General features: G+C 35.7%; 1 protein-coding gene across 1 annotated transcript; it reads right to left on the bottom strand.

The window, feature by feature from the left end:
• Positions 1 to 5,585: 5,585 nt before the first annotated feature.
• LOC127804189 (F-box protein At5g07610-like) lies at positions 5,586 to 7,169 on the bottom strand. Its single transcript, XM_052340988.1, has one exon. The coding sequence runs from the start codon at positions 7,083 to 7,085 to the stop codon at positions 5,859 to 5,861; it is 1,227 nt and encodes a 408-aa protein (XP_052196948.1). The 5' UTR covers positions 7,086 to 7,169; the 3' UTR covers positions 5,586 to 5,858.
• Between the last annotated feature and the right edge of the window lie 3,017 nt (positions 7,170 to 10,186).

Genomic DNA, 10,186 nt, shown 5'->3' with positions numbered 1-10,186 from the left:
CAATCGTTATGTTCATTTACCAAACTATGTTGTTACTTAAGTCACACATATATGGACAATTCAATTTCCAAGTTCACTGGTTCTTTATAGTGTGTTTTGTGTTCCTTCCTTTAAACTCAATTTGATATTTGTGGCCAATTTGACTCAAACCCCTTCATGTTATGCAACCTTTACTAACAATCTTTGTTTTGTGGATACCAAGATTCGGGGAAGACGATTGGGATTGGAATTGAGCAAGCTGTACTCTACTACTTGGACGAGTTGAAGCATGCTGAGTGTCGTGTTTTCCTTGCCACCACCACTTCCGTTAATCCTTACCTTTGGCACCAACGTCTTGTTCATCCATCCAATAAAAATTTGCAAGCTACTTCTTTATGTTCAGACTCTGTCAAAGCCAGTTTTGTCAATGATTGTTCTATTTATCCACTTGCCAAGACCAGACAACATTTTCCTTCCAGTTCTATTAACACAAAATCTTGTTTTGAGTTTATTCATGTTGACATTTGGGGTGGTTATCATGTCCCAACTTTACAAGAGGCAAAATACTTCCTTACTATCGTAGATGATTTTTCTCGATGCACATAGGTTTATCTCTTGCTCAACAAATCTAAAGCTAGAAATTGTTTACTTACCTTCATAAACCTTGTTAAAACCCAATTTGATTTTGGCATCAAAATCATTTCTAGTGATAATGGCCCTGAATTTGCCATTCCAAACACATATCATGCTAAAGGGATTATTCACTAAACAAGTTGTGTCTCAACGCCACAACAAAATGGTGTTGTTGAACGAAAACATAAACATCTCCTCAATGTGCCCGTGCCTTACTTTTCCAACCCAACTTTCCCAAAACCTTTTGGGGTGATGCTATCCTAACCGCCACCTATCTAGTCAATCGTACTTCAACCCCTGTTCTTTATGGAAAAACACCATTTGAGGTAGCCTTTCAAAAAACACCCACTTATGATTATTTACGTGTTTTTGGTTGTCTTTGTTTTGCCTCTACCCACCACCACAAACCAAATAAATTTGATACTCGTTCTCTTTATTATATCTTTCTTGACTACCTTTATAGTACCAAAAGTTATCAGGTATATGATTTAGCCATCAAAAAATCTTCATTTCTTGAGATGTCCTTTTTCATAAACATGTTTTCCCTTATGCTTCCACTATTCCCATCTTTACTTCACCAACAAACTCGACCCTTCCCATCGCGGGCCCTACCAATGCAAAATTTCCCTCTGCAGTGCTTGCCAATCCAAATCTGCCTACTACGACGCCTACCCATCCAAATTCGCCTACCGTGATGCCATTTTCACATGCCACAATGCCTTTAGTCTAGTTTGATTCCCACCCGACCTCACTCGATGCGATGCCAGCTTTGCCTACTACCATGCCTTCCGACCTGATCCTCCATCCTACATTACAGATTCCAGATGTTGCGAATTTTAAACCTACCATCGTGACATTACCTGATACCCCACATGATTCTCCTACACCTGACACCTGGCTCCGAAAACCCACACAAACACCCATCTACCTTCAATAGTACCATGTAGAAGCTTCCTTGCCTACTTGCTCCCTACTGTCGTCTCATTAGGTGTTGACTGTAGCCATAGGTATTCCTCACCCCCTTGTCTCATTTTCTTACTTATGATCGACTTTCTCCCATCCATCATGCTTTTACCACTTCCATTTCAACAGTTAAAGAACCTACCTCCTTTACCCAAGGTGTCAAAGATCCTAAATGGCTTCTTGCCATGAACGAAGAACTTCATGCTCTCCATGATAGTGGCACTTGGTCTCTCCAACCTTTGCCTTCAAATAAGAAACCTGTGGGTTGCAAATGGGTCTACAAGATCAAATTTAATCTTGATGGCACTGTCAAACTCTATAAAGCACACTTGGTTGCAAAAGGTTATAGTTAGATTAAAGGTTTTGATTACTGTGAGACTTTTGCCCATGTTGCCAAGCTTGTTAGCGTTTGCTTACTCCTTGTTGTTGCATCTTCCATGAATTGGCACATTCGGAAATTGGACGTCAACAATGCCTTCCTTCATGGCAATTTGAAGAAAGATGTCTACATGTCATTACCTCCTGGTTTCGAATGAAAAGGGGAGACTCGTGTTTGCAAGCTTCACAAATCTTTGTATGGGCTTAAGCAAGCTTCCCGTCAATGGTTCATCAAACTATCCAAAGTCTTCACCTTTGCGGACTTCATACAATCCAAATTAGATCACTCTTTATTTGTCTGATACCATGGTACTTCATTTACTACTCTTATTGTCTATGTGAATGACATCATTCTGGAATGCAATAATCTCCAAGAAATTAATCAAATTAAAGCTCATATCATGCAGCAATTTAAGCTTAAGGATCTTGGTAATTTAAAATATTTTCTGGGCATAGAGATATCTCGATCAAAACAAGGAATTTCTATTTCACAAAGAAAATATGCACTTGAAATATTAGAAGACGTGGGTACTTGGTAGTAAATCCCGCCAATTCTCCAATGGAGCAAAAAAAACCATTATATTGAAAATTCCTCATCTTATTGAAGTCTTGTTGGGCGATTGATTTACTTAACCATCACAAGGCCAGACTTGGTCTATCCCATTCACATTCTCAGTCAGTTTATGGATAAGCCTCGAGTTCCACACCTAGAAGCAACATAAAGAGTTATATGCTATATCAAGAAAACACCCGGATAAGGTATCTTTTTCTCATCCACAAGTTCATTGCAATTGAATGGTTTTTGTGATGCGGATTGGGCTCGATGTCGAGACACACGATAGACAATCACAAGTTATTGTGTTTTTATTGGGAGTTCCCTCATTTCTTGGAAAACTAAAAAGCAAGCTACTATCTCCTGATCAAGTATAGAGGTAGAATATCATTCTATGGCATTTGTTTGTTGTAAGGTCATTTGGCTCCAAAAAATTTTACATGATCTTGGAATAAACACTACAAAAAAATGGCATTTAGGGGCAATTTTTTTTGTATTTAGAGGTGATTTTTAATCGTCGCTAAATCAGCTGTCGCAAAGCATTTAACGGCGGTTTTCAACAACTATTGGAGTAACCGCCGCTAACCCATATGTTTTGCGGCGGTTTAAAAACCACCATAAAATAGGTGATTTAGTGGCAATTTTTAAAATATTTAGCAGCAATTCAAAATTTCAAAAAAAATAAATTTTTAATTTTAACGGACCACAAAAATAAAAAAAATGAATTTTTAAATGTTGTATCCCCCGCAAGTGTGGGCGGCCGGGCGTGTGCCACGTGGCCACATGTTCGCGCCCCACATGGCGATGCTAGAAATTAATTCCTAGCCTTCCCCTCCCTTAGTTTTGAACCTAGGACCTCCTTTGCGCGCGCCCGAACCATCTGATTTGCAAAGTCTCCTTGATATATATGCGTGCATATAAATTATATACTAATTCAACTACTATTTTTCATAATTATATTTTATATTTTTTAATATAAATTAAAAAATATTAATTAATTGATTTTTTTTTAAAGAATAAAGAATAAATTAAAAATAAATCAATTGAGTTAAATTAAACAAATTAATTGATTAAAAAATAAAAAGGAGATTTTATATATTTTTTAAAAATTATTAAAATTTTGTTAAATTTATTTTTATTTTTTTAAAATTAAAATTTTTAATGAATTTTGTGATTAATTTAAATTAAATTTTAAATTTATTTTTAAGATTTTATATTTTTTTATTAATTTAATTTTTAATTATTCTCTTAAGCAAAATTTAAATTTTTAATGAATTTTGCTGCAAATGTTAATTTAATTTTAATTTTAAATTATTTTTTTTAAATTTAGCATCGATTTCTAAAAAATAGCCAATAAATTCAATTTTTAATGAATTTTGCGACGATTTTTCAAAATCGTCACAAATATTAATTTAATTTTAATTTTAAATTATTTAATTAATTTTTGAATTTACCTGCGATTTCTCAAAAATTGTCGTGAAATTTAATTTAATTTTTTAATTATTTAATTATTTTCTTAATTTAGCAGCAATTCTTTGAAAAGCGTCACAAAATTAAATATTTTAATGAATTTTGCTCGATTTTGAAAATTGTTGTTAAATGTTAAAAGTATCGGAGCAAAAAAATCGCAGCAAAAAATTAATTTTTTTGTAATGAAAGCACTCACAAACGGTTAAGTTATTCATTGATAGTCAAGCCACTACACATAGCTTCCAATCCAGTATTTCATAAACGGATAAAATACATAAAAATTGATTATCACATTATTCGAGAAAAGATTCAAGCTAGTGTAGTCAAGATTTACTATATATCAACATCAAAACAGTCGACATCTTCACTAAATCATTAAGCATGCCACAATTTTCAAATTTTATCAACAAGTTAGGAATAATCAATATTTATTCTAACTTGATCAACATCTATTCTAACTTATCAAGATCCCCAAATACAAGATATTTGCTAAGAAAGGTGTTTTTACTTTAATCATTGTTTTTGTCTATTTTGTCTCTTCCCTGTATATAAATATAGCTATTGTCTTGTTCAAAGATATATACAAAAATATTACTCTTTCAAGAATTTTCAGTTCCTTATGGTTATGTTACTTCTGTACTACTGCTTCTTGCACAGTACACTATGCCAAGCCACTATGGCCTATGCCTTAAAGTTGGCCCTAGTAGACGGAAGGCATGGAAAAAGGGGCAAAAGAAAGCACCATGCCAAAGCCAGGATAGTGACCACCTCAAATATTCCTTGAGTGAACTGTGCCTGAGAGGCCGTCGGTTGCTAATAACGGGAATAAACTAGACTGATGCCCACAGTAAGGCAAAAATATGAACGACAGTGAAGGGCAAAAATATGAACGACAGTGAAGGACAAAAAAAAAAGAAACCCAAAATTCCATTAACCAGAGCTTTGCAGCCTTACTCACTACTCACTACTGGCTAGTTGCTTGTTTTCCTCGATGAATATTGACAATGTTACTTGTACATATAGATTTACACGCATATGGTAAAATAACGAAAATACCCTTATCCCAAATTACTTTCATGAAACCCTCCAATTTTGAGAAGCCCACCACCACCGTCGCCCCTACACCCCAGCTCACATCGCCACTCGCACCCACCTGCACTGCTGTTGCCCCCACTTGCACAGCCGTCACCCCCACCTGCCACTGCCGCTGAAATTTATGGATCGAACAATTTTCGCAGTCATGGATGAAGTTCGATCGGATTTCATCAGGAGAGTAAGTCTCCATCAAACTTCATCGAGGGAGAGTATGTCTACAAACTTAGCAGAAAAAAGACTGACAGCTTGATGCAGGCACATGCAGCGGTCGGTGAAGCGACAAGATGACGCAACAGTTGTTGTCAGTGGCGGGGGCGATGGCAGTGCGCGGCGATGCAATCCTCTCAGCGGGGCGGATGCAACGATGATTTGTGGTGGCAGGGGTGACGACGGTGTAACTGTCAACAAGGTGATGACTATCAACGGTTACTCGAGGCGTCCATGGGAATGGGAGAGAGAGGAGAGAGGAGGTGGCTAGGAGAAGGAAAGGGAAACAATTGCAAGTGGTGGCATTTTTGTCATTTTATTGTCTTTTCCTTATGCATTATGTACAAATAACATTTTTCAATGAATACATTGATGAACCATGTCATATTCTAAGATTCTTTCCAGATGGCAACAAATTCTTTTTGAAACAAATGAACCATTAATTATTCAGTAACCTAAACACATTTAGCAACAACAACGAAGATATCAATAAACTAACCCTAGTAATCATCAAACAGGAGGGACAGACCCAATAATTCATCCAAAGAAAATAAACCAATAAAATAATAAATTATCATGATCAAACAGGAGCGAGAGTCTCTGAGTATTGGTAAATATCAAAACATCCCAATTGCGGCATCAGTCTCTTGTCTTTTCCCGCTGGAGCAAAATCCACAAGCTCCTTCGAATTGCCGTTCTTGAAGTTGTAAGTTATGATCTTACCGGGTATATTCAACACTAGCAACGATTCATCTTCGTCGTCTTCGTGATGAACTCCAAGTATGGAGAAATCATAATAATTCCCATCACCGGAATCCAGGTAACTATGGATCATCTCAGGAAATGCAGCCACCACGCCGCCAATATCGACACGATACTTGGCAAACCATTGAGAGTAGTCAACTTTCATCTCGAACACCTGAAACTGTGTAGTCTGTGGACCTTCAACTTCAACAAGATGTAAATGGCCATTAGACTCACCAAAAAACCTGCAACTTTTCCCAGCCAAATTACTTTGGTGGAATGGAATTTCAGGCATTTTCCTGAAGCACTCTCGATCGACATCCAAACACAGCGACGCCCCGTATGGATTGATCCAGTGAATGGCTCCATTCCAGAAGACACCTTCCGTGAAAACCATATCGAACGGCGCCGCGAAGCTCTCTAAAGAGATTCTCCAAGAGCGGGTCTTGGATGAATAGATCCAAATCCGGTAGTTATACAATGAGCGTAGAGTGATTTGTACGCAAACCACCTTGTAGTGAGGTGATTTTGAAGGATCAAAAGCCAAGTTTACACCCAAAAAAATGGCGGATGTGCCATCTTCAAGAGGCGGGTCGAGTTCTATGTACTGCTGAGTGGTGGGATTGACAACGTAATAGCGACGTCTAGTCCCTGCCATAAACGGGAAGCTACAGCACAGCAACAAACCATTGCAAGACTGTAGAATTATGGTACCTGAAACAGATGACTGGCCAGGAATGAAACTGAAATATCTTAATGATGGAGCTGTAGAGACACCGCCATTCAGCTGAACGAGCTCGAAGTCGGATTCCGGCGCCGTGGTGGCGTCAGGGTGGAGAGAAGGCTTGTGGCGGAAGAGAAGCCCGGAGGGCTTGGACCTGCGGTGGCGGAAGGTGTGGAGGAGGCTGAAATGATGGCCGGAGATGAGACTGCACCAGCGTTTGGATACGCACTTGAATCTAATAAGAGAGCTTACCGGGGATCGTACGAGGATCTCCGCCAAAAGGTCGTCGCTGCCGGCTATTATTTTTGCCGACGTCGACTCCACAGCAGTGGCCAACATTAAACTTTGGCAGAGAGTAAAATGAGGATCACAGCGCTACGTGGAACATGTATATGTCACTTCCACCTGACATAATATGCACGCGCTTTATTCCATAGTAATTAGAGAAAAAGCAAATGATTCCCCCTAATGTGGTTCTTATACTTATCTGATAATTATTAAAAAAAATTGTGTAATTTTTTATTTAATATTTTTTAATATACTTATTTTTTTCTCCTAATAAGCATATTTTAAGCCTTACAGATAAGAAAAAATGGTCCATATTTACTCTAATACATTCTAAAAAATTTAACAAATTATTTGATAAAAATTTTGAAATATTTTTCAATTTTATTTTGATCATTCTATATCTTAATTTAAAAAATATTATAATTTTATATTACTCATTTTAATAAATGCCAAAGTTATAGAATTCTATTGACATGGATATGTGTACAGCTCTCAAGTTATAGAATTTTTACTGTTAGTTGGGAGGCAACACTAGCAATGTTATTAAGGGTTTTAAAAAATTGATGGAGAGTCCTGGCGCTTAGAGTCCATGTGGTCTAATCTATGAGCTAGCCATAAAATAAAATATAAATAAATCTTGGCCTTGGCATACTAATACTAATGAGTATGGTTGCTTTGTGTTTAAGTTACGTTTTGTTGGCTTTCTTCTGGGGTGGCTTCCGGCTGGCTGTTGTCGTGTCGGCAGCGATTCCGTCTTTCCTTTAGAGCTTCAACAACACCACAACGGATACGATCAACTTTTCTTTTTGGGAAACTTGAAGGTCACTTCTTAAATTATTTGCTATATTTCCCGTCCGCTAATTCTGCTGCCCACTTCTTCACAAGTAAACGTGTACTTTTTATCGGCTAAGACCACTCTTCGTAGCTTCCAAGTTAAGAAAAGGGAAATAATAATGCTTGCGATGATAATTCTTTCTGCAGGTGTTCTATTAAAAAATTTACATGCGGAGGACACGACTGGGGGTTGAATTTTTACACCAATATAAACTGAAACTCTTGGTTGGATTTAAACTTCACTTTTCTTTTTTTCTTTTCTTTTTCTAATTACCCATAACAAGGCTGCAGAATCCCCTCCAGAGGATCTCCAAATTCAAAAACTACCCTTGGAGAGGATTACACTGTTTTCCCTAGACAGATTAGACATTAATTTGAAGAGATTTCTCTCTATATACACACACATCTTATTTTTAATGGGCTAGAGTGTAAGTGAAGCCCAGCATCATGTGCAAGTCAGGCCCAAAACAGAACTCAAATCCAATTTATGGAGGATGAGTTAATGTCAAAGCTTAGATCTAATCCACTAGGAGAGAGCCCAAATTCAAAACTCTAATTGTATGGGTTATAACCTATAAAGCACCACTTTATATAAACTTAATTTATCTAGGTCTTTACACTCTTTTTCTCTCCTGTTCTTCTTTATCTTCTTCTTCTACGTTGGCATTTATAATTTTATATCTCTTTTTGTCATGATTACTTATGTTCGTACCCTTATGCCTTTTGTCATTACTGATTTAAATGTTAAGAGGGTCCTTTTAAAAGTCAATTTTAGGCAACTCTAATCACCTTGTCGTGCAAGTTTGATGAGAGGACCTATTTGTTATGAGATGCTACAGCATGTTTTGTTCAATTTAGACAATATTCGCGTAATTTTTGACATCATCAATATAATATTTTTGCTAATATAGTGGAAAACAACCACCAATAAAGAATTCAAAAAAAAAAAAAACCAATCTAAAACAACCAACCAGGATATTTTCCAAAGACCATGAGGAGGAGGTTAATGAAGCAGAAGAACCAAAGCTAGTTCTGGGGTCAAAAATCAAATATTTTTCAAACCGAAACAAGGGTGTTTTCCAAATAGGAACCATTGGTTTTAACACTAAAAAATGGATATATTTCTGACGGGTTAAGGCCGATATTGAATCAAGACACATTTTCAAAAAAGAGGTCCAAAACAATGAATAAAGCAAATGAAAAGAAAGTCACAAAAGCCTGAGAGACTCGAAAGTCTCATGGAGACTCATTCTGGTAGAATTCGTGAACTCATTTCTTTAGAAATCTCTCATGTGAGATATTTTCAAGATAAACATGCAAACACATACTTTTGAAATCTCTTTTGGGAATTGCACAAAAGATAAGATTTATCTACGAATGTTTAAATTTTAATCAATTTTGGAATACTATAAATGCTTATCACAACCCACCCCTCCTCCCAACTCAACGGAGCATTCGTCATTTCAGGTAAGTCACTTTGAGTTGTTCAAGTGTTTTGCAATTCTTTAATAATGTCCAATAATTTAACTTAAATATAGAAGTATTTGTGAATTTCTCAATAAATAAATTTACTATTTTATTTTAACAATAACAATTTTAAAATAGACTCACTAATCTATTCAAAAATGAAAAGAGGCCATTTTAAAATAAAATGTCGGGCAAATAGCAACAAAAAAAAAATTATTTTTTTTATAAATTTATCCAAACATTTTAATTTTGACAATTTTATTATCTAACACCTGAAATCAATTTAGAAGACATGTGTCATTACTAACATGGTAAGTCATCCGTTATAAAAGAATATATATGAGTGAAATACACATGTACACATATGAGTGGTAGTCACATATAAAATTTTATGTTTTATTTTTTTTCATACTTATATATGTGAGTTTTATTCATATATTTTTTTTATGATAAGTGGTATGTCACATCAGTAATGACACATGTCTCTCAAATTAATTTAAAGTATTGGATAAAATTGCATCCATTTGAATCAATTGTGATATAATTGATAAAATTGAAATATTTAGATAAATTTATAAATTTATGAAAATATATATATATATATATATTTTTGCTATTTGCCCTAAAGTGACAGGATCCTTCATGTTTTGAGATGTTTATTTTGAAGTGGCGGGTATCTCGAAATAAATTTGAAACCTAGCTGGATTCTGGAAATCTATTTCATAATAGGACACTCTTATTTCTAAATAAAAACGTGTTGTTTTGAAGAAACATGATTTTCTCAATTTCACACTTTAAGGTTTTTTTCCGGAGATTCTATTAGATAATAAAATGAATGGGATTAAGCGATT

This window comes from Diospyros lotus, chromosome 6, assembly GCF_014633365.1.
Source record: "Diospyros lotus cultivar Yz01 chromosome 6, ASM1463336v1, whole genome shotgun sequence".
NCBI classification, from domain to species: Eukaryota; Viridiplantae; Streptophyta; class Magnoliopsida; order Ericales; family Ebenaceae; genus Diospyros; species Diospyros lotus.
Note: the sequence above shows the minus strand (reverse complement) of the source record. Positions and strands in the feature narration are given on the sequence as shown.